At 50.3% G+C, this 23,940-nt stretch overlaps 1 protein-coding gene across 1 annotated transcript; it reads left to right on the top strand.

The window, feature by feature from the left end:
• Positions 1 to 815: 815 nt before the first annotated feature.
• Positions 816 to 13,028, top strand: LOC123352871 (schlafen family member 13-like). Its single transcript, XM_044993354.1, has 5 exons — positions 816 to 939; positions 4,419 to 5,548; positions 6,668 to 6,796; positions 7,706 to 8,432; positions 10,103 to 13,028. Exons 2-5 carry the CDS (start codon positions 4,426 to 4,428, stop codon positions 10,881 to 10,883), a joined length of 2,760 nt encoding a protein of 919 aa, XP_044849289.1. The 5' UTR covers positions 816 to 939; positions 4,419 to 4,425; the 3' UTR covers positions 10,884 to 13,028.
• The last annotated feature ends 10,912 nt before the right edge of the window (positions 13,029 to 23,940 follow it).

The following is a 23,940-nucleotide window of genomic DNA, read 5'->3' as shown; positions in this document are numbered from 1 at the left end:
ACGGCAGAGTGAAAAAAACCACCTGAGTGAGAAAGTTGCAGTGCTGTAAATTTCCCGTGTAGACACACCCTCAGTGACTAGCCCAAAGTCTCACAGCAGGCTGAGGTCAGAGCCAAGATTAGAATTTACAAATGACTGTGAGGAGTGTGTTAGACTAGAAAGAAGATGGCAGTTCCTGGTTCCTTGCCCTGTGTTCAGACTGCTAGACTGCGCCTGTCTGCATGCAGCACATAAAGAATTAATGAAATATCACTCTTTAGGATTAAAGAGCAGCTCATCTTCGCCCACACGGTGTGTGGACAGTGGGGTCTTCTGAGGGACCCGGTTACGCCTTGCATGGTGTCAAGTATCAGAGGGGTAGCCGTGTTAGTCTGGATCTGTAAAAAGCAACAAAGACTGTGACTGGCTAGCCAACTACAAAAGCAGTTTCTCCTCCCTTGGTGTTCACACCTCAACTGCTAGAAGAGGGCCTCACCCTACCTGATTGAACTAACCTCGTTATCTCCAGACTGATTCTGGCCTGCATATTAATACCTGCCTCTGGAAATTTCCACCACATGTGTCTGACGAAGTGGGTATTCACCCACGAAAGCTTATACTCCAATATGTCTGTTAGTCTATAAGGTGCCACAGGACTCTTTGCCAGTTGTGCCTGGTTTTGCTCCTGTCACAATCTGCTGTCTGGGCAATTCACCAGCATTAGGACCCAGAGGCAGAGCAGCAGTCTGAGAGATGAACCCAGTGGGAAGATCATCCTGGTAAACTGGCATAGTTCCTTTGCAGTCAAAGGAGGTACATCAATTTCTACCAGCTGAGACAGGACAGACAAGAGATACTGAAGTTAGGACAGGCTCCTTCAGACTGAGGAGGCAAGAAGGTGAAACCCGAAATTCATAGAGGCCCCTCTGTCTACTTGAGTGCAGGAGAACCAGGAGGAAGGTAAGATGGGATTTCTTTTGTTGTGTTTGTTGCATGAAGTCTTCAACAAGGAGAAAAATATTTTCCTGTTGATTAAGCGGAGACCTGGAAATGTAGGGGAAACACAGTCACCTGGACAGCTCACTTTGGATACTTTACACTATGCTGGTGGTGGGGTGCGCTATTTCCTCCCTTATGAAATACAGAGTTGATGTAAAGGTGCAATCTCGGAATTACAGTTCTGACCTGCTCTAAGTGAAAAGAGACATGGTTACCTCACCCACCTTGTCTCTAATATCCTGGGACCAACACAGCTACAACACTGCAAACAACTACGTGAAAAGACTCTGGGTCAAATCCTTCCTTCAGTTACAGGTGAAGCCACTGCATTTCTTCCTGAATTTACCAGTGGGACTGAGAGCACAATTTGTCTCTTCGGCAGAGATTTTCGAGTGAGTTTGGCTGTTTCAGTTTTTGGGTGCCCAACGTGTGACAGCTTAAAAGACTAGGTCTGAATTAACCTACATGTTTTTAATACATATCCCTTATGCTTTGGTCTCGTCTGTGCTACGAATGAAACAGTCACAGTGCATGACAGACAAGGACAAGCTGTGTTCAGTACCAAACTGATTTAATTAAACTAGTGCAGCTTTGTGTGTGGACACTCTTGTATTTGTTTCAGGTTTAAACTGATGTAATTCCCCACATAGGAGGTTGCACCAGTTTAACTAAATTTTTTAAAAACTAACTGAAGTTAAAGTTTAATGCAACTTCTGTATGTAGACAAACTTTCAGCAAGTGTTAAATTTGGGTTTGATGAGAAAGGGGAGAGCTTTTTTGCAGCACTTTCTTGAAGAGAGACAAGATCCTAAATTGCAGAACCAGTTTATGAGGTTAGTAGATAGTTCAGTTTCATTTTCCTTGCAATAGAAACTGATAGCACTTTTCTACATGCGAGTGACGTTAATAATAATAATAGCTGGCTCTTACACAGCATTTTTATCCATAGATCTCAAAGCGCTTTCCTGAGGTCATGTAAAGGTAGGAATGAGTTCAATAAATCCTAGCATAGGCATGAGTTCAAGAAATAGACTCATTCATATCTTGTGCTTTGTGTGTGTTTCTCATTTTCTTCTGAAATAGTCTTTGTGTGAGAGAAAATTGTTACAATATTTAATTCTGCAAATAAAAGTGAGTACTCCTGGCATGGAGATGGCCTTCTATGCTAGTCATGTTCTCCCATCAATGAAAACACAGGAAAAAAAATAATCTCCCCTATTTACTGTCACTTTTCCACTTTGGTTAGTTACAGAATAGTCTTGCAGTATTGTGGCAGATGGATAGCTCAATTAAACAACAATTCATCCCACTTAGCAAAACACTTTCCATTTCAGGGAACATGAAACTGTAGTGTCTAACCAAAAATAGTCACAGGAAGAGCACCAAGGTAGAATAAAATCAGTCCAACTAGTACATGCAGTGAGGATATGAGATCTCTGATCTCTCTTCACCACTTGGAGTATACAGCCATCCCAACTGCATGCTAAAAAAAAACAACAACTTTCTACACCATCATGTGTTTCCTATATATCTTTATGCATAATGCGTAACATCACAGTTCTGTATTTTCAGTATAATGTTGAATTAATTTGTATATATTTTAACAGTAGGAAGGATTATAAACCATTCATATTGTATTTGTTGTGCTGGGGTTTAAAATGTACATCTTTTGTAGAGTAGATTAAAGCTGTCTCGCAACAGAGTTATGGCATAAGGTACCAGAAATGCACATTTGACTCTTGCTAAATTCTTTATCCTTTTGCTTCTGAAACAGATGGACAAACTCTCCGGTGAAGAGTATTTCATGTTCTTGTTGCCCTTTTTTGAACCCCCTCTGTGTGAGCAATAACCTTTTTGAGATGGTGACCAGTGGTGTACACAGTATTTGAGATGAGCCTCCCCCCCAACTGATTTATATAAAAGCATTATAAAATTGTCCTTATTATCTTAATCCCATTCCTTATGCATTCTAACATCTTATTTGATTTTTAGACCACATCTACACATTAAGCAGAAGGCAGAGGTGAAAGTAAGCCAGTCTGGTACGGCGTACCGGCAAGAGCTGGTACTCCGTGCTGGACTGGACCAGCTTCTCCGGCGGTGATTTAAAGGGCCCAGGGCTCCAGCTGCTGCGGGGAGCCCCGGGCCCTTTAAATCACCGCCGGAGCTCATACTCATAGTCCTCTCTGGTCCTGACGAAATAATTTTGCATCATCTGCAATTTTTGCGACCTCCCTACTTATCCCTCTTTCCAGATCATTAATAAATCATTAACACTGGATACAGTTCAGAACCTCGAGGCAGCCCAGTGTTAACCCTTGTGCATGATGAAAATTGGACATTTATTCCTACTCTTTGTGTCCCATCTCTTAACCAGGTGTTAACACCCCACAACAATGTAGTTTGTTTAGTATTCTCAAGTGAGGGTCCTTGTCAGAGGCCTTTTGAAAATCTGAATAAATTGTGTCAACCAGTTCTCCCTTATCCACTACCTTGCTGACACATTCAAAGAATTCTAATAGACTAGTGAGAAATGATTTCCCTTTGCAGAGACCATGTGGGTTACAGCCTAAGGGTATGCCTTTACTACCAAAGTTAAAGGGCTACCAAGGCGTAGGGAATGCCTCTGGGTCACTGGTTACTAGATGTCAAAGTCCTGGCAACTGGATTTGCCATTCTCTTCTCAGATGCTCTGCTGATATGTACCCTAAGGCCCAGACAGCTAGGTGACACCCACGCCTACATCTCAGCCTGTCCTGAGAGGAAACAGTCCCCTTCCACTCACTGAGTAACAATGCAGCACATAGGGGAGACTGAGGCAAAAAGAGGAATCATAAATATGTTACAAAATATTCCCACTTTGTCACAATGACAAGCTCTAGCAGATGGTGTCCCTGGCCTCTGTTTGCTAGAAGCTGGGAATGGGAAATAGGGGATGGATCATTTGATGATTCCTGTTCTGTTCATTCCCTCTGAGGCACCTGGCATTGGCCACTGTTGGAAGACAGGATACTGGGCTAGATGGACCTTTGGTCTGACCCAGTATGGCCGTTCTTATGAGCACACGCTGCTCCTTTAATAGTAGCATTATATACTGACACAGGAAGAGAAGGGAGTTACCTCGCAAGTGGAGAACCAGTGTTGACAGGGCCAATTCGATCAGGGTGGATGTGATCCACTCCCAATAATAGATGAGGAGGTGTCAGTTCCAGGAGAGGCAAAGCTGCTTTTGTAATGAGCCAGCCACTCCCAGTCCCTAGTCAAGCCCAAATTAATGGTGTTACATTTGCAAATGAATTTTAGTTCTGCTGTTTCTCCTTGAAGTCTGTTTCTGAAGTTATTGTTTTAAGGACAGTCAGCATTTTAGTTGATATTTAAAAAGTATTTTTAAGATAAAAAGCCCTACATAAATGCTAAGGAGTTTTTTTAAATTTTCCCAGGCACAAGATGGCCCATGAGGTGGAGCACCTGTATGTTGATTCAGCAACAGATTATCCGGAAGTGGTCGTACAAGTAGGAAAAATAACTTTTGGAGAGAATGAGAGAAAAAATATTCCCAAAAATATAAGACAAAAGCAAAAACTTACCCTGGCCCGTGCAGTGTGTGCTTTGTTAAACTCAGGAGGAGGAGTGGTAAAAGCGGAGATTGAAAATGAGGGCTACACCTTACAAGGAAATATGATTGGGCAGGACATAGAAATCGCTTTTAGGGAGTGCATTCAGTGTCCAAACTTGACAAAATATTTTGACTATATGCAGCAAAACAGTGACTTTTTGATTTTTGTTAAATCATGGAGCAGTGAAAACTCATTGGCTATCTCAGGCCTAACAAAACCACGTATTTGCAGCCTGAGCTCTGGTTTGTACCTAAGATCTGGCACTTCTCTTGTCAGTGTGAAACCTGGCGATGCTTTGGAATTTCTCAAAGGGAAACAAGGCCATGTCACGAGAGAATTGGAAGAGGAGAGAGGGCCAAGTGCTAAAAGACCCCAGTTGCAAGATGTGCAGAGAACAAAGAAAGCTGGTGTGCAGGAGGAGAGAGACATAAGCAATGCTGCTGCTCAGTTTTTTGAAAGAGACCGATTGGAGTATGGAGAGACCCTGAACTTCACAGAATCAAGAGATGTAGAATTTAAAAATTTTGCAACTGATAATATCTTGAAATACCTCAGAGACATGCTGCCAAATTATATCTCTGCATTTGCAAACACACAAGGAGGAGGATATTTCATTATCGGAGTGCGCGATAACAGGACAGTTGCAGGATGTAGACGTGAAGATGTAACCACTGAAGAATTAGGAAAAGAAATAGATCATGCCAGAGAGAAATTAACCCTCTGTCACTTTCATACTGCCAGGGAAAGTGAACATAATTTAAAGTACAAACATAAAATCATAAATGTATATGATAGATGTGGAGACCATTGTGGGTATGTCTGTGCTGTGAGGATTGAACCTTTTTGTTGTGCTGTGTTTTCGGAAACGCCGGACTCATGGATTGTAAAGGGAAACCGCACCGAGAGACTGACAGCTAAGAAGTGGACCACCTTGATGACTGCTGCCGATCCAGGTTCAAAAATATGTTTCATAGTTTATTCCCAGTTTACTTCAGTGGCCCTAGAGTGGGTGGCAGGTGAACAGGAACCCATCAGTGCCAGGATTGTCATGTATCTTTAGAGTATGACCTCTCCACTCTCCCTGACTATGGTGTGTGTTTTAGGTCCAAACTTACCTGCATTTTTCACACCATTTATTGCTGCACTTTGACGTCAGGCTGAATCTTGAAACAAGGGCTCCAGAAATCTTCACACAAGTTAAAATAGTTGACTCCACCATAGTTTTGTTTCCTCTTCCACTATTTTTAGTTGTGTCTTCCACATTAGACCAGTTGATACAGTGTAGTGGTGCAGAGTTGAGAGCTGTGGTTAGAGGGATCATTCTACAGCCCCATTCTGTGGCTCACTGAGGGACATTGAAAGGGACATCATTGTCTTAACATAAAATAGCTGCCAATATGGATTCATTTGGTAGACAGATTTTACTCAGTGAAACAAACCACAACTCTATGCCCCTGATTTCTGACTTGGCAGCACATCCTGCTGCAATTGAAATGATGCATGCAAATGGTCTATTGTGCCTATATGCCCATTTCTTTGTAGAGCAACATCTCAGACCATTCTGAGAGCAGCTTGTGACACACTTGCTTACACATCCTTATATTTAGGCTGGGCAAAATTCAGTGTTTATTTTTTTATAATTTTGACAGATAATATTGGTTTGTTTTTAAACTTTTTTTACTAAAATTTTCACAGTTGTGGAAAAGTATGGGGGAGTGAGATATTGGAGCGGGCCCAGACAATAGTTATTAAATGAATGTAGATGCTGAGATTTTTTAAAAAAGATTTATAACCGTTAAAAAACAAGTTGTCAACATCACATGTCAAAATATACCAAAGAAACAGCCTTAAATCAAACTCTAATACATTCTCAAACTGCATTTTTCTTACTTTGCCTATCTGTAAATTCTGATTATTATTGATGGAAATATTTTTCGTCAATTTGTGTGTGTGTGGCGAAATCGACATTCATTGACCTTTACCAATTACAAATCAAATCCTTCCAAGCCTTCTTATAGTGGTGAGGGATGGAAGGAGCCTGTATTTACATGAGTTTTACTTTCTTTTTCAAGAACTTTCAGAGTTGGCTGCTGCTTTTAAGAAAGAGCTGAGTCTGTCAGATGGGCCTCCCCTCATCAAACCAGTTTATTCACACCAAGGCCTTGATAGTCTGGATGATCTGCAAAAATATCTGTTTCCAGGTGCGTCTTTTTGAAGCTTCCTTCTGGTTTCTATATTTTGACACGTTTGAAAGCGTGTGGGCTGGGGGAAGATGCTGAGGGGCAGTAGCCCCGGGCATTCTACTTGCATAAGGCAAAGACAGGAAGACGGCTATGGAAGGCCATCGGTGGGAGAATTATGCACTAACTTACGACAACTACTTATTTGAATGTGAAGTTGTGCGCCCTTCCCCCAAGACTCAGGCCCCCAGATACTAGTGGGTCCACATGGCCCTTAGCCATGTCTCAGCCCACCCAGTTAGACCCCATTGGAGGGTTGAGCACTGCTGGCCAGGCTTAGCCCCCCTTTGCTCTCAGAAACCCAAACAACCCAGTGCACAGTGTACTGGGGTGGAGGAAAGAGCCCCAAATGTTCACAGTGGAATCATTATTAATAGGGTGGGGTATAGATGTAGTTGGATAGCTCAGAGACTGGGATCCAGAGCCTGTTGCCAGTTACAGTCCAGCACTACTTTGGTATTGACTGAAAGTTGTTGCTAATTGACAGCTGTTCATACTCTGTGACATGAGCTAGTGGATCTGGACGGAGACCTGGCCAGCTGCTGTCCCTATTATAATTGGCATCAACAGGCTCCCCTGCTGGCAATCTCAGCAGAGGGACCAAGAATTGTATGGGTAATGTAGATTCAATTCCTTACCCACTCCTAGGAGGTGGCTCTTGTAGAAAAAGTTTGAGGCATATGGAGAAGGTGGGCAAAGTGTGACAGAAGTGTGCACTGATGTTGCCTCTTCTGTGAACGGGGGCTCCAGTCTCTATGGCTGTCGAGTCAGAACCTTTCACCAACATTAATTCACTTAGTCTGAGGCATGCTAATCCAGTTTGTCAAAATTATTCTAACTCCAACAATTTCCTGTTCTCTGAATTTTTAGTGGAATCTAATAGGATAAAATATACTCCAGAAAACCTCAGCAAGGAGCTTGCATCAGAGCATCCAGAACTAATCAATTTAATGGAAGAGCACATGCAGCTGCTTTCTCAGGGGATACTTATATTTTCGAGAAGCTGGGCTGTTCAGGTTGACTTGCAGGAGAACCAAGATGTTGTTTGTGATGCTCTCTTAATAGCCATGGAGAGTCCTCCAATACTCTACACAGTCTTTGAGAATCCCAACTCTGAAGGTATTTTTGAATACTCAAGACATACTGCCTGCAGGTTAAAGGAAAAACTGGTAAATATTGGGGGCTACACTCAAAAAGTGTGTGTGATGCCAAAGCTACTCTGTCTGCACAGTAACAGTGACAAAGGGCAAGATGGGGGGGTGAGTATGCAAGATATGTACCCGACTAACTACAGCCGAATCCACGGTGATAACTTGAAACATTTACTGCGCTCACTTGCAATATTCTTGCTGAGTTTTCCATCCTTTTTAAGTGACCAGCTTGGTTGTGAATTTTTCAACCTCCTGACCATCAAACAGTACGAACTGCTTTCAAAAAACCTGCACAAGGCTAAAAAGCTATTTGTCTACGGCCTGCCAGGAACAGGGAAAACGATAGTGGCACTGAAGATCATCGAAAAGATAAGGAATGTGTTTAAATGCGAACCAGAAGAGATTCTCTACATTTGTGAGAACCGGCCTCTGAGAGAGTTTGTGGGGTGAGCATTTCATATATAATTCCTAACTGTGCCATTACTTGATCAATGCTGTCTATTTATTTGATCTAAAGTGCACCTATCTTTATAAAAAGGGAGGCTTAAAGCTATACAGTATATTTGCTTATCACTGAAAAGTGGTTTTCAAGAACTAAAAGGATCTCACCCTAAAGGCCTGAGTAATTGCTGTTTTGAACATGACAACATAGAAGAGGGTTATTGGAAACCATTCTTGACTAAGTATTGATGTGTAACTTAACACTGCTACGTTTGGGTGGATATGTTTTAAGATAGGTCTAAGTTGGATCCTGGCAAAGGAGTGTAACTTACACCAATTTGGCATTCAGTGTGCGCAAAATTAATGTAACTTGTACAGCAAGGGGACAGAATAGAGGGTGTAGCAGAAAAAGTAGCTAACAGGAGGGTGCTAGTAGTCAGATGGGGTGGTTGAATGAGCCAACTTCCTTTCAGGTAGGAAAACCAAAAGATTGCCACCAAAGCAGCTTGTACTTGGCTTGCAATGGTGTTTATCAGAATTTGCATATTGGCTAAAATGCCTCATCAAGTGGGCTTTATCAAAAGTCCAGTTTTATTGGTCCAGGAAAACTCAGACTATCCACATACACCCCACAACCTCACAGGTCTGTCAGTTTGTTATGCCCATCCCTGGAAAAAACAATGATAGAAAACATCTTTCTTACTCTACTCTTTTTTTTTAAGTTGATTTTTCCCTCCCTAGTTCTAATTAGAAATACTGTAGAGTTTGGTTTCTAAAGGGAAAAATTTATCCATTTGATTCCAAAAGTGTGTAGCAAGTTTCTAAAATCAATCTGTCATAAATCGGAGCAGGCATCCTGGACCTGGGATGCTCAACTAAGAGTCTTGTTTCCATGGAAATCAGATGTTTGAACTGGAAGCCCACCAGCTGAAAATGATGCAGCTACTTGTGGCTAGTGCTCGTTTTTGTTTTCTTGGAAATGGATAAGATCCCTAATATAAAGTATTAAAGAGCAAACTTTTAAAATAATTCCTCCTACCTTCTTTTCTCCTCCGTTTCCCTATGAATGCGAATTTTCAGAGGCCACAAGCAACAGCGATTCAGAGCGATGATGCCAAAAAAAATAGATTTTAGTGGCCTGGTGAGAAAGGGCTGCTTTAAAAAAACCAATTTGGAAGCTTATGGATGGAAAAAATGCTTTAAATTTAATATATTAAAATATAATATTATCCAAGTACACGGTCCCTTTGCATCTTTTTATAGAAGGTACGTTAAGCTACTAGTAATGAAGCTCCCATACAGTTTTTTAACCAGTAAGGCAAAGCAATTTGAGTGAAAATATTCCTATCCGTGAGCATGCCCACACAAAAAATGATCTCAAATAATTTTCATATCAAATTTGCTACATAACACACTTGAGGTGTGTAGATTTCTGGAATAATTCTGTGTTCAAGGCATGTGGGTATCTAGGATGCATGTATGTGTCTTAGGAAGAGTCAATTTTTTTCTTAATAAAGTCAAAGTTTGAATGGGATGGGGATTTGTTTTGTTGGTATGCTGAAAATCTACAGAAAAATGATTTAACTGACATCATTCAGTCTAAATTGATAAGATTTAGAGAAGTACTTTGCAGCACACACACTAACATTTATCAAATATTTTATTTATATTGTAGAGATAAAGGCATTTGCCAATCTGTGACAAGAGTAACTTTCATGAAGGACAACTTTGAAAAGGTGAAACACATAGTAGTTGATGAAGCTCAAAATTTCCGGGAAGAGAATGGCTGTTGGTACAAGAAGGCAGAAGATATCACCCAAAGATGTAATGAGCCTGGTGTTTTCTGGATCTTCTTGGACTATTTACAGACAAGTCACACTTGCAAATCTGGTCTGCCACCTGCACGTCAGCATGACCCTGTGGAATCACTAACCAAAGTGGTCCGTAATTCCAAGGAGATATACGGCAACATAAAAAGTCAAATGGAAAGGATTGTACAAGATAAAAAATTAGGAGATGTTCCTTATGAGCGTTTAGAAAACTTGTTACGTGAAGCCACGTGTGGTCACCATGTATCAGGTTTTTATAGCATAGAAAGAGACTTAAATATGAACGAAATAGCAAATTATGTGGCTAGAAAATGTTTTGAGTATTTGAAAAAGGGCTACTCAGAGAAAGAGATTGCTATTCTGTTCAGCACGCTGCACGATAAAACAAAATATGAACCCATAATAACAAGACAAATGAGGAAATTCAAGCTGAATCCAGTTTTCCAAGAAGCAGATGAAGTGCAGGGAAAGCATATTATTCTTGACAGCATCCGTCGCTTTTCTGGCCTAGAAAGGAGCATTGTGTTTGGTGTCAATCCAGTCTCTACCCAAGAGGAGATTTCTGACAACCTTTTACTCTGTGTGGCATCCAGAGCTAATTTACGCCTCCATTTGCTGTTTGAATAGATCCCCAGTGGTTACTCAGGAGTTGTTTAATAACCCCTCTAGGAGTAGCCCCAGATTCTAGTACTGCACAGAGGATGAGTTATATTCATTATATGGTTTTTGGCCCATGGTTCCAAATTTGCAAAAGAGAGACATTTCACACCCCCTAGCTAATAAACTACCTGAGGCTGCTGATGCACAACATAAACAGAAATAAAGTTACATGGCAGGCAATGGGCAATTTGAACCACTGTGGCTCCTAACTGCCATTGAGAGTTTCCATAATGGGCTAGTGCAGCATCTTTAGACTTTGGTTGCATAGGAATGAACTGACAAGTGGTAGGCAACATGTTTCTGAAGTGTGTGCAGGGATTGGAAGAATTCCTGGGTTCTAATCCTCCCCCTACCACTTCCCCAAGGCTACACTGTGCAAGTAAGTCATTTGAGCCTGATTTTCAGAAGTGACTTCTAATTTTAGATTCCTGGTTAGTTTTTTGGGTGCCCAGGTTTAGATACCTAGGCTCCTACATCCATATTTAGGCTGTTAAATACATATAACCAGATTTTTTGAAAGATGGTAAGCACTCAAAATCCACTGGAAGTTAGTAGGAGCTACAGGCACTCAGCAAATCTGAAAAAAGAGGGTTTTTTATATTTAGCAACCAAATTTTAGATACCTAGCTTAGAAATGTTTGGCCCTATGGACATGTTTTCAGATATGTTGATCATCCACAGCTCCTACTGAAGTTTTAGGTGCTAAGCACTTTTGAAAATCAGGTCTTGAGTTCCGAAAGCTGGGCATACAAAATGAGCGACCAGTTTTGAAAATGTAGAACTTAGTCGCTGCCTTGTGTTGGAAATAATACTGACCCGTCTTCCCCAGGGGTGTTGTGGTTTCTTTAAAGTTTGAGGAACTGTTTGAAATCCTCTGGAGGGAGACATTAGAACATTGCAAAGCATTAATATTATTGAGCAAGTGGAGCAGACTTCAGATTCAAATATTTTATTTCAGCATTATTATTTGATGCTGCAGTTGGTTCCAAGAGCAGTTAGCTCCCAAGGTAGCCAGCCCAGGTGGAATGCTACAAGGCAACCAGAGAACCCTGGAGGAGGAAAGTTTGGAGTGATATAACCTTGAAAGTTATTTGTCTTAGGACAGGACTGCATGGCCCAAGGAAACTTTGGTAGCCACAGAATATTAGGGGTGAAATCCTAGCCCTCTTAAGTCAATGGAGCCAGGAGTTCACCCTAGGTTTGAACCTTGGAATGATGAACTTAAGATGTTATATAAAACATTTTTAGGGTAACCTGTGAGAGCAGACAAAGGTTTGGTTTGGTTACTCAATGCAAACCAAACCACTTTTTACATTTGGCTCATAGTTCAACTTGATTTGTATTTAGGAATAAGTAAATAGCAAAACTGATTAATTAGCACTTATATTTGAGCGAGGGAAAGCTTATTCAGATCTACGTACATTCACAACTGCAAAAGTACAACGCTAGGTCTTTGCTGGGTTCTCTTTTCTTCATTCTCATTCAGAATTTTGGTTCCCTCTTTAATTCAACATCTATGTTCTATAGCTAATGATTGCCTACATCTTTTGGAATTTGATAACTGAGTTATTTAGCAAAATACGTGGAAGATTTTTTTTTTAAGAGAAGTGAGTAGGTGCCCAATATTTACATCAGGTTATGATTAACCTCAAGGGAAGTCATTGTGTTTAACTAGAGTCAGTCTTGATTGGGAGTTTGCACCCAGTTTGACAAATGTGTTAGGCTAGATATCCTTCTGATCCTCAAGTAGCTACTGCTTTTAGTAAACTTTTTCCTTCTGCTTGGACTGGGAAACTGTACCCCTTCCTCTGTGACCTCCTGCCTGGATCACTGCAGCTCGCTGTACCTAGGATGACCATGTCTACCTTTGCAATACCTGCTACTGGTCTAGAACTATCTATCTAGGTGGCTGTATGCCTCCCTCCCCGATCACTGGAGTACAGTAACTCCACACTTAATGTTGTAGTTATGTTCCTGAAAAATGTGACTTTAAGCAAAACAATGTTAAGCAAATCCAATTTCCCCATAAGAATGAATGTAAATAAGGGAGGTTAGGTTCCAGGGAATTTCTTTTCACGAGACAAAAAACTATACATTATATAGATATTCACTCAGCACATGTTTTAAACAAACAATTTAATACTGTTCACAGCTATGATGATTGTGAAGCTTGGTTGAGGTGGTGAAGTTAGAGGGTGGAAGAGGGTGGGTTATTTCCCAGGAAATGCCTTACTGCTAAATGATGAACTAGCACTCGGCTGAGCCCTCAAGGGTTAACACATTGTTGTTAATGTAGCCTCTCACCAAGGCAGCATGAACACGAGGGAGGGGAGACAGCATAGCAGACAGACAGACACACACCTTATGTGTGGGAGGGAGAGAGAAATGCACACTGCACCTTTAAGAAAGCTGACCCACTCTTAGGTGCATTGTCTTTTTAAGTGGATCAGGAAGTTGACAGCAGCTGCTGCCCCAAGCTCTCTCTGTCTCTCTCCATCCGTGTCCCCTCCCTGCTCTATATGGAGAAGGGGTAAGCGGGGTGCAGGAGCAGGGGAAAGGGGGACACCCTGACATTAGCACCCCCCACTTCTCTCCCTGCACAGCAAGCAGGAGTCTCTGGGTGCAGCTCCAAGGCAGAGGGCAGGGGCAGCGCATGGCAGTGGAGGGAGGGACAGCTGCTGCACAGGGAACTTAGGGGAGCAGGGAGCTGATAGGGGGGCTGCCGGGCTCTTCGGCAGCAATTCGGCAGGAGGTCCCTCGGTCCCTCTCGGAGGGAAGGACCTGCCACCGAAGTCCCGCCGAAGAAGAAAGCGGCGCGGTGGAGCTGCCGATTGCGGCTTTTATTTTTTATTTTATTTTATTTGTTTCCGCCGCTTGGGGCAGCAAAAACCCTGGAGCCAGCCCTGGTCGCAACTACTGTCCTATTTCCCCTCCCCCCACCTCTTTATGGATCTATTATTTGCAGCTTGATTTTCTTGTCCGGTGGACTAATAATCAAACCAGATTGTGATAAGAAAAATAATAAACCAGATTCATGATTATGTAGCACATAATTTACCATTTTCTATAAGACTATTGATTTTCTGCAACTACGGAATGTTTTTATACATGCTTGGATTTAAATTTACAGAACTGTAGGCTAAGATCGCATTTATTAATATGTCAGGTGTTTTCTTTCGTGGATTTAAAATGGGTCCATGCTAACTACATTACTTGTCTCAAACAAAGAATCTGTCTGTAAGATCACATGAAATAAATCTTCATTTACAAATTGCTGTGTTTGCGTCTCATTCTGCTACTTTTCTCTCCTTCACAATACTCACATTCAACCTCCCCAGTCTAACCAAATATGTGTATCTCTGGGTGAACCACTGGCCATCCCCTTAGAGTTGTAAACTGGAGGATTTGGCCAATAGAAATCTGATGAGGTTCAACAAGGACAAGTGCAGAATCCTGCACTTAGCACAGAAGAATCCCATGCACTGCTCCAGGCTGGGGACCGACTGGCTAAGTAGCAGTTCTGCAGAAAATGACCTGGGGACGGACGCACGCACGCACGCACACCCTGCTCTCCTCTGTATGGGTCACTGTGTGCTTGGCCCTGCCTGGGCATGCAAGGTCACAAAATTACAAGGAGCTTCACTTCAATGTGCAAGTGCCAGTCAGAATTGCAGTCCCTGTGTAACACCGACAGACCCCGGTCATTGCCGGGCCGCATCGAACCTGGGGCCTCTGGAGCTTAGTGCATGAGCCGCTACTGCATGAGCTAAAAGAAGGGCTGTCAAGTGATAAAATAAAGTAACCACAATTAATCGCACTGTTAAACAATAATAGAATATAATTTATTTAAATATTTTTGGATGTTTTCTACTTTTTCAAATATGTTGATTTCAGTTACAACACAGAATACAAGGTGTACAGAGCTCACTTTATATTTTTTATTACAAATATTTGAACTGTAAAAAACATATTGTAGCCGGCGTCACAAGATATTTACCTGCCAGATGCGCTAAAGATTCATATGTCCATTCATGCTTAAACTACCATTCAAGGGGACATGCATCCAGGCTGATGGATTCTGCTTGATAACGATCCAAAGCAGTGTGGACCGACGCATGTTCATTTTCATCATCTGAGTCAGATGCCACCAGCAGAAGGTTGATTTTCGTTTTTGGTGGTTTGGGTTCTGTAGTTTCTGCATCAGAGTATTGCTTTTTTAAGACTTCTGAAAGCATGGTCCACATCTCGCCCCTCTCAGATTTTGGACGGCACTTCAGATTCTTAAACCTTGGGACGAGTGCTGTAGCTATCCTTAGAAATCTCACATTGGTACCTTGTTTGCGTTTTGTCAAATCTGATGTGAAAGTGTTCTTAAAATGAACATGTGCTGGGTCATCATCCGAGACTGCTATAACATGAAATATGTGGGTAAAACAGAACAGGAGACATACAATTCTCCCCCAAGGAGTTCAGTAACAAATTTATTTAATGCATTATTTTTTCAACGAGCATTATCAGCATGGATGCATGTCCTCTGGAATGGTGGCTGAAGCATGAACGGGCATATGAACGTTTAGCACATCTGGCATGTAAATATCTTGCAACACCAGCTACAAAAGTGCCATGTGAACACCTGTTGTCACTTTCAGGTGACATTGTAAATAAGAAAGGGACAGCATTATCTCCTGTAAATGTAAACAAACTTGTTTGTCTTAGCGATTGGCTGAACGAGAAGTAGGACTGTAAGCTCTGAAGTTTTACATTATTTTGTTTTTGAGTGCAGTTATGTAACAAAAAAAACCCTACATTTGTAAGTTATACTCACGATAAAGAGATTGCACTACGGTACTTGTATGAGGTGAATTGAAAAATACTATTTCTTTTATCATTTTACAGTGCAAACATTTGTAATAAAAATAATATAAAGTGAGCACTGTACACTTTGTATTCTGTGTTTGTAACTGAAATCAATATATCTGAAAATGTAGAAAAAGCTCTGAAAATATGTAATTGTACTATTGGGATATCCGGGAGAGGGGGCGGGCGGAAGCCCGCCCCATGCTAACGGATCCTCCCCCCAGCCCAAGGGGAGGATCTACAGGGCCACGGAAACCCACTAAGTGCGGGGGACAACTAATAAAAGAACAGGGACAGGAGTGAGGTCAAAGGGTCATAAGGAGGGAGCCTGATGGGGACACCGAGCAGAGAACCCCGGACAGCGCCCACTGCTCCTCGAAGGCGTCAAGGGAGCCAGCGGACGCCGCCCAGAGGAACTCTGCCCGGAGACGTGAGCGGACGAGGGACCGGAAACAAGCCCCACAGTCGCAGGAGTCTCCGTCGGCCAACCTCCTCTCCCTGGTCGCGTGGATGGCTTTTTTTGCCAGGGCGAGGAGGAGGTTGACCAGGAGGTCCCGCGACTTTGTGGGGCCACGGATAGGGAGTGCATGGATAAGGAGGTGAGGGGAAAAGTGCAGCCAGAAACGTAACAGAATGTCGGTGAGGAGCCGGTATAGGGGCTGCAACCTGGCACACTCTAGGTAAGCATGCGCCAGGGTCTCCCTCACGCCGCAGAAGGGGCAGGTGTCCGGGACAGGGGTGAACCGCGCCAAGTACACGCCCGTGCTCACGGCCCCGTGAAGGAGCCGCCAGCTGATATCCCCGGCGGGCCTCGGGACCAGGGTGGAGTACAGGCTGGCCCACCGGGGCTCCTCACCCTCCACAGGTGGCAAGAGGTCCCGCCACTTGGTGTCGGGGCGGGACACGAGGGCGAGGAAGTGGACGGTATGGAGCACGAGCGCGTAGAGTTGTTTCCTTGGCGCGGTTTGGAAATGGACCGGCTGCAGATCGTGCAGCCGGCTGGCGGAGAAGGGGCGGGGGGGCCGGTCGGGTCCACGGGGCAGGGGCCCGATGAAGAGGTCCGGAGGGCTCGGGGTGGAGGGTGGGCGGGGCGTGCCCTCGCGCAGGACCCGGTCGAGGTAAGCCCGAGCAGCGGGGGCAAAGCGGCCTTCACCTCCTGTAGTACGAGCCGGGGAGTACAAGGTCTGGAGAGCCCCATCCGCCGAGCGAGCGTCAGGGGATCCAGCCAGTCTCCCCGGTCGTAGTCCAGGAGGTCTCCGACCCTGGTGGCTTCTGCCAGGACCAACCTCTGGCGCACCGCGGGGGACTCCGCCACCTGCACACGGAGCTGAGGGTTGTGTAGCAGGGGCTCCGCGAGGAGGTCTGCCCCCTCGGTGGCCGCCACGGACCTGGTCGCAGAGAACAGCTTCCAGGTCCGGAGGAGGTCCTGGTAGAAGACCGGCAGCCCGGAGAGGTCTCGCGGAAGGCCCCTCGGGTCGAGATAAAGGAGCTGCCGGTCGTATCGGAGCCCTCGGAAGCGGCGCAGGAAGGCGTGCGCCAGGGCTCTCCATGCCGGACTACCCGCACCATAAAGGAGCCTCTGCAGTGCCTGGAGGCGGAAGACGTGGACCTGAGTGCGGAGGCACTTCAGGCCCTGCCCTCCCTCCTCCAGGGGCAGGTGGAGTACCCCTGCAGGGACCCAGTGCAGTCCTGGCCAAAAGAACTCCAGCACCACCCGCCGGAGGTCGGTCAGGAACACCGGGGCCGGGACCAGGGTGTTGAGCCGGTACCAGAGCATGGACAGGACCAGTTGATTGAGCACCAGTGCCCTCCCTCGGAGGGAAAGGCACCGGAGGAGTCCTGTCCATTTCCGGAGCCGCTCCGCCACCCTGCCCTGCAAACCGTGCCAGTTCTCCGGCGGAGAGGGATGCGTGGCAGAAAGGTAAACGCCGAGATAGAGCAGCGGACCCGCGCTCCACCGGATGGCCTGAAGCGCGGGTGGGAGGGAGCTCGCCTGCCACCCGTCCCCTACCACCAAGCCAGAGCTCTTGACCCAGTTGACCCGGGCGGAGGAGGCCGCCGAGTACACGGCCTGGCAGGCCTCCACCCGCGCCAAGTCGCCCGGGTCCTGGACCACGAGGAGCACATCGTCGGCGTACGCCGACAGGACCAGCCGCAGCTCCGGCTCCCGAAGCACCAACCCCGTCAACCTCCTGCGGAGGAGACAGAGGAAGGGCTCGATCGCCAGGGCGTACAGCTGGCCCGAGAGGGGGCACCCCTGCCGCACTCCCCGCCCGAAGCTGACCGGCTCGGTCAGGGTCCAGTTGAGCCTGACCAGACACTCTGCGGAGGCGTACAGCACCTGGAGAAAACCCACAAACTGGGACCCGAAGCCTAACGCCTGCAGAGTGCCCAGGAGATACCCGTGGTCCACCCTGTCGAACGCCTTCTCCTGATCCAGGGACAGGAGGGCGAACGACAGACCATCCCTGCACCCAAGCTCCAAGAGATCCCGGACCAGATACAGGTTATCGAAGATGGTACGGCCCGGGACGGTGTAGGTCTGGTCTGGGTGGATCACGTCCTCCAGCACGGACCCTAGCCGAATCGAAATGGCCTTCGCGACAATTTTATAGTCCGTACTGAGGAGCGAGATGGGACGCCAATTCCGTAAATCGCGGAGGTCCCCCCTCTTCGGCAATAAAGCGAGCACGGCTCGCCTGCACGAGAGAGGGAGGACCCCGCTCCGCAAGGACTCGGCCCAGACGGTGACTAGGTCCGGGCCGAGGACGTCCCAGAACACGCGGTTAGAACTCCACGGTCAGCCCGTCCATGCCCGGGGATTTATTGGTGGGCATGCGACGGAGGGCTTCCGAGAACTCGGCCAGAGTGAGAGGCAGCTCTAGCCGGTCCCGGTCGCCCGCGCTGACCGTCGGGAGTCCGTCCCAGAGCACTTTGCAAGCGGCAGGATCGGTCGGATCCGGGGAGAAAAGGCGCGCGTAGAAGGTCCGGGCCCTCTCGCACATCTCCGCCGGATCCGTGAGGGGGGAGCCGTCCTCCGCCAGGAGGCAGGTGACGTGCTTCTTGGCCCCCCTCCGTTTCTCCAGGGCGTAGAAGAAGCGGGAGCCGCGATCCATCTCCCGAAGGAGGCGGATGCGGGATCGAACAAAGGCGCCCCGGGCCCGATGGTCTTCGAGGACCCGGAGCTCCTCCCGCTTCTCCCGGCACGCTCCGCAAAGGGATGGATCCTCGGGGATGGCGGCCAGACGCCTCTCCAGCTCTAAGACCTCCCGCTCCAACTGCCCTATCGCCGCATCCCTCCGTCGGCTGGCGCCCCGGGTGTAGTCACGGCAGAAGAGCCGGGCGCGCACCTTCCCCACGTCCCACCACCGCCGCGCCGAGGGAAAGGCGCGCCGCTGCCCTCGCCAGGCCAGCCAGAACTCCCGGAAGGACGCCACGAAGCCCCCATCCTCCAGCAAGCTGTTGTTGAAGTGCCAATAGGCCGGCCCCGGCCTCTCCGCGCAGAGAGAGGCCGTCACAGTGACGAGGTGGTGGTCCGAAAAAGGGGCCGGCCGGATGCTGGAGGACTGGGCCCGTGAGAGATGGAACCGGGACAGATAGATGCGGTCCAACCGGGAGTGGCACGACCGATGGGCTTCCACCCGGACATAGGTGTACGTGGAGGCGTCGTCCGGGTGGTGGTCGCGCCAGACGTCCACCAGGGAGTGATGGGCGACGATCTCCCTGAGGACGTCCGCGGCGGCCGGGCTCTGCTCGGTTCCCGACCGGTCCCGCTCCTCGAGGACGGTGTTAAAGTCCCCGCCCAGGACCAGGCACTCGCGAGGATCCAGGGAGCCGAGGAAGGCGGACGCCTGCCGATAGAACTGCAGCCGCTCCGGGGCAAATGCCGGGGCATAGATGTTGATGAGGTTGACCACAAGCCCCGCCATGCGGACCCGGAGGTGCAGCAGGCGGCCCGGCACAGCCTCGGCGACCCCCAGCACCTCTGGCCGTAGGTCGGGGGAGAACAGGGTAGCCACTCCAGCCTGATGGGTGGTGAGATGGCTGAAGTAGACCCCGTCCCCCCACTCCAGCCGCCAGTTAGCTTCGGCGGCCGGATCCGTGTGGGTCTCCTGCAGGAAAACCACGGAGTACCCCCCCTCCCGAAGGAAGGAGAGCACCTGGCTCCTGCGGAAACCCACCCTACAGCTCCGGGTGTTTAGTGTGGCAAAGGTGATGACTGCCATGAGGAGGGCTGGGGGGGATCTACGTCAGCAGGGGCGCTCACGGCTCCCGTTGGGCCGCGCAGCAAACTGTGGCCCACCCCGAAGGCGAGCAGGGAGTCACGGAAGCCGCGCGCCCGGTGGTAAGCCGCGACATTCCGCTTCCCGGTCCCCTTGCCCTCCCCTATGAGGGCCCGCGTGGCCAGGAGGAGCTGGTGGAAATCCCCCCAGCGCTGGAGAGCAAGCACGACCTTGTTGCGGGAGCCCCGGACGTCCTCCAGGAACTCCTGCAACTCCTCTCTCAGCACATGGGGGGGTGGGGCCTCTGGCGCAGCCCCGTGGTCGACTGGGACGGGCAAGCAAGGGGTGGACCCCGGCTCAGTGGGGGGCGGCGGAGGGAAGATTGCAGCCCCTAGTGGGTCGGGACTGTGAAATTCAAAGGCCGCTCCCTGGGAGTCATCCTCTGGGAAAGGGAAGGAGACAGCCCCAGGGGCGGCAATAATATCATGGGAGGTGGAGGGGGCAGGGTTGGGGTCAGGAGCAGGGGTGGGGGGAGGGAGAGAGACGGGACCCTGGGCCTCAGGAGCTGAGCCATTAGTAAGAGGCTCCTCGCGGCCAGGTAGGGGAGTTGGAGGGGAAGGGAGGGGGTCCCCAACGACACCGGGCTCAGGCTCAACGGCAGGCAGAGCAGCCTCGGCACGGGGAGATGTGGAACCCTCAGGGGGGCCCCCACCCGGGAAGGAACTCGATTGCTCCGCACCACCGAGGGACACCCCCGGTAGCCCATCACCCTGCCACGAGGCACCGGCCGTCGCCTCAACAGGCTCGGCGGCCAGCAGCGGGGTGCTATCCGCAGCCGGGCAGGTCAAGGAGTCCAGGGGACCCGCGGAGGCGGGAGCGGACGTAGCAGGAGGGATGGTGGAGCAAGGGGAAGGGGGAGCTGGGGTGAGGTCGGCTAAGTCGAGGCCCGTTGGCAGAGGGTCGTCTTCCCCCGGGGTGACCGGGGTCAGACCCAGGGCCTCGATCTCCGCGAAGATGGAGGGGAGCTCACCTCCCACCACCCCCGGGTCCTCCCCACACGCACCCGAGGCGACGCTCGCCTCGGGTATTGCGGGGGGCGCTGGTGGCAAGGGGACAGGAGGGGCTGCATCGGAGGCCTCCGCAAGAAGGGACTGCGGAGGAGGGATGGTGGTACCCTCCGGCGCTGCCACGTCTGCCCTAGCCGTCATCGGCGGATGGGTTGTCCCCGTGGGCATGGCGGAAGGCTCGGTGCCTGCGGCCCCCCGTCTGGTCTTACAGGGGGCTTCCGCCTCAGGTGGCACGGGCGGAGCCCGAGCCTTCCGCTTACCCCGCTTACCCTCCACCCGGGTCCAGCCCTCCATGGCATCGCCTGCGGGCTGGTCAACAGGGATCGGGTCGGGGGGTAGGGAAGACAGTTTGGGGGCTGGGAGAGGCACTGGTGGAACAACAGGAGGGAGGGAGGAGTCCCCCTGGGGAGAGCCCCCTCCCATGCCCGGCAGTACCCCTGCCGCACCCTCCTCCACAGGCCCCGCCAGAGTGCAGGCAGCGGAGGCGGGGCTCTCCCGCTCATCTGGGCGCTCCGGAGAATGCACCCCTGAGGCCCGAGCGGGAGCAGTGACGGACCGAGGGGGAGGAGGGGCGGCTCTGGGTACCGGGCGGTCAGGGGCACCGGCGATGGCGGGGCCGGCACCCTGCCGGGGCTCGGGGGTCCCGAGAACTCCTCCGAGCCGGGCCAAGGGGCAGTCCCTCCGGACGTGCCCCGTCGCCCGGCAGAGGAAGCACCGGGCCTCCCCCGTCGAATAGTGCACCCGGTAATGGGCCCCCTGGTAGGGGACCAGGAAAGACCCCTCAAGCGCCTCTCCGCCACGCGCCGCCGGCGGCAGTTGAATCTGCACCTGCCGGCGGAACGAGAGAACGTGACGGAGGGCGGGGTCTTTGCAGCCCAAGGGGAGAGGGCTCACAATGGAAATGGGCTTCCCCAGGGTCGAGAGGGCGGGTAACAGGGCGGCATTGGGCAGGAAGGGAGGGACGGAGGTCAGGACGACACGGACCCCCAGGTCCTCCAGCGGCTCCAGGGGGACGAACACGCCCCCCACCGCCAGGCCCTTCTCCACCGCCTCCTGTGCGGCGGCCTCCGAGGCAAGGAAGAAGACCACCTTGCCGTACATTTTGGAGGCCGCCACGATGGCCGTGGGCCCCACCACCCTCGCCAACGCCCGCACGTAGGTCTCCACGTGGGGCGAGGCGGGCACCAGGAGGCAACGGACGCCGTGCTTCCGGGTCAAGGTGGGGAAGGGGCCCCGGCCGCTGTAGATGGTAGCGGAGGCGGCGGTCGGGGGAGATGACGTAGCGGCGGGCGGGGGGGCCGCCGCCACCTGGGCGTACGCTCTGGGGGCCGAGGAAGGGACACCCGCAGAGCTGGTGGAGGGAACAGCGGGGAGGGACGCCGCGGCCGGTGGCGGGGCCGCGGCAGCGGGGGCAGGCTCCGCCATGGAGGGCTTCGTCTTCCTAGCGGGGCCCTTTCCCTTCTTTTTGCCCTGGCCCTTTCCGCCGGCTGGGGGGGCTCCCCCAGAGGCGGAAGGGGCGAGGGACGTGGCAGCAGCAGAGGGCACCCCGTCGGTCGCCGCTGCCGGCGCCTCAGCGGGAGCGGTGGCAGGTGGTCCGGCAGCGGCGGGTGAGGTCGAGACCGGGAGGCGTTTGGGGGGAGCAGGCGAGGGAGGGGGGCAGACGTCGTCCCGGGAATCCCACCCGCCGCGCCCCCTGCCATGCTGAACGGGGAGGGAGGGCAAACACAGGAGAAAGGGGGGTGGGGGTAAGGGACAGGTCACCTACTCCTCCCTGCTAGGCTGTGGGCAGGGAGGATGGTGCCAACAATAGAGAGGGGGGGGGGCAGATACGGGGACTATCAAGGACTTCGGGGGGGGGGTAGTCACCGACAGAAGATCGAAAACCGGCTCCTCTAGCTGCACTAGGGGAGGGGAGGGGAAACAAGAGCAATGGGGGTGCAGTGCAAGAGGGGCAACTTAAACAAGGGAGAGGCACAAGCGCACTGATGGGGCTATGGGCGCACGAGGGGAGGGGCTAATCAGGGCGAGGGGCCGCGGAGGGAGGGGAGCAACCAGGCTGGGAGTGGGGCAGAGGGACTAAGGGGCTGGCTTCAGGGCTGGGGCAGGACAAACAAAGCTGCAAAGGGAGACGGGCAGGGCAGGCAAACAAACTGAAGCTGGGCGGGGCGGGGGAGGGGGGCCACAAGGGGCAAACGGGGCAGGCAACAAGGGGCAAAGCTAGGGGGCCTGTTGCAGAGGGGCAGGGGGGAGTCCGGGGAAGGGGGGGGGTGCGTGCACCCACAAGCGCTTGTGCAAAGTCAATGGCTGGCTGGCTGCTGCTGGAGGCCCAAACGGTGGCAATAGGGCGCGGCAGGCCAGGCAAGCAGCTGAGTCCCAGAGGCAGGAACTGAGGCAGATGGTAAGGGGCCAGCAGGGGTGGTGGAGGGGGCAGCGGTGGTGGTGGGGGTTGGGGGGGACACAGATGGACCAGGGGGCAGGCTCAACGCCCCACCCCCTGTGTCCCCACAAACACAGTCTAAACCCCCACCACTAGAGCACAGTCAAAGAGTTACTCAGTTTTTAAGGCCCCCTCCACAGTGGTCTTCAGATTCCTGTGCACTTCCCAGCAGCCGGTGGTCTTCTCAATCCTCCTCCAGGCTCCAGCAGCTCCCCGGGACAAACACAGCTCCAGCAGCAGCAGCCTCTCCTCCTCCAGCAGCCCTGGTGGCCAGGCAGGAAGGACCCCCCACAGGTGGTAGCTGTAGTGGTGGTGGTGGGGTCCTGGCTTCTCCCTCCAGAGGTGGGGGAGTGGGGGCTGGCCAGCAAGGCCCCCCCCACCCCTCACTCACCCACTCAGCAGCAGTTGTAGCAGGAGCAGCAGTCTGGGAAGAAGCACTC

This window comes from Mauremys mutica, chromosome 19, assembly GCF_020497125.1.
Source record: "Mauremys mutica isolate MM-2020 ecotype Southern chromosome 19, ASM2049712v1, whole genome shotgun sequence".
In the NCBI taxonomy this organism is placed as follows: Eukaryota; Metazoa; Chordata; order Testudines; family Geoemydidae; genus Mauremys; species Mauremys mutica.
The sequence above is the reverse complement of the archived record's forward strand: the minus strand, read 5'-3'. Positions and strand labels throughout refer to the sequence as shown.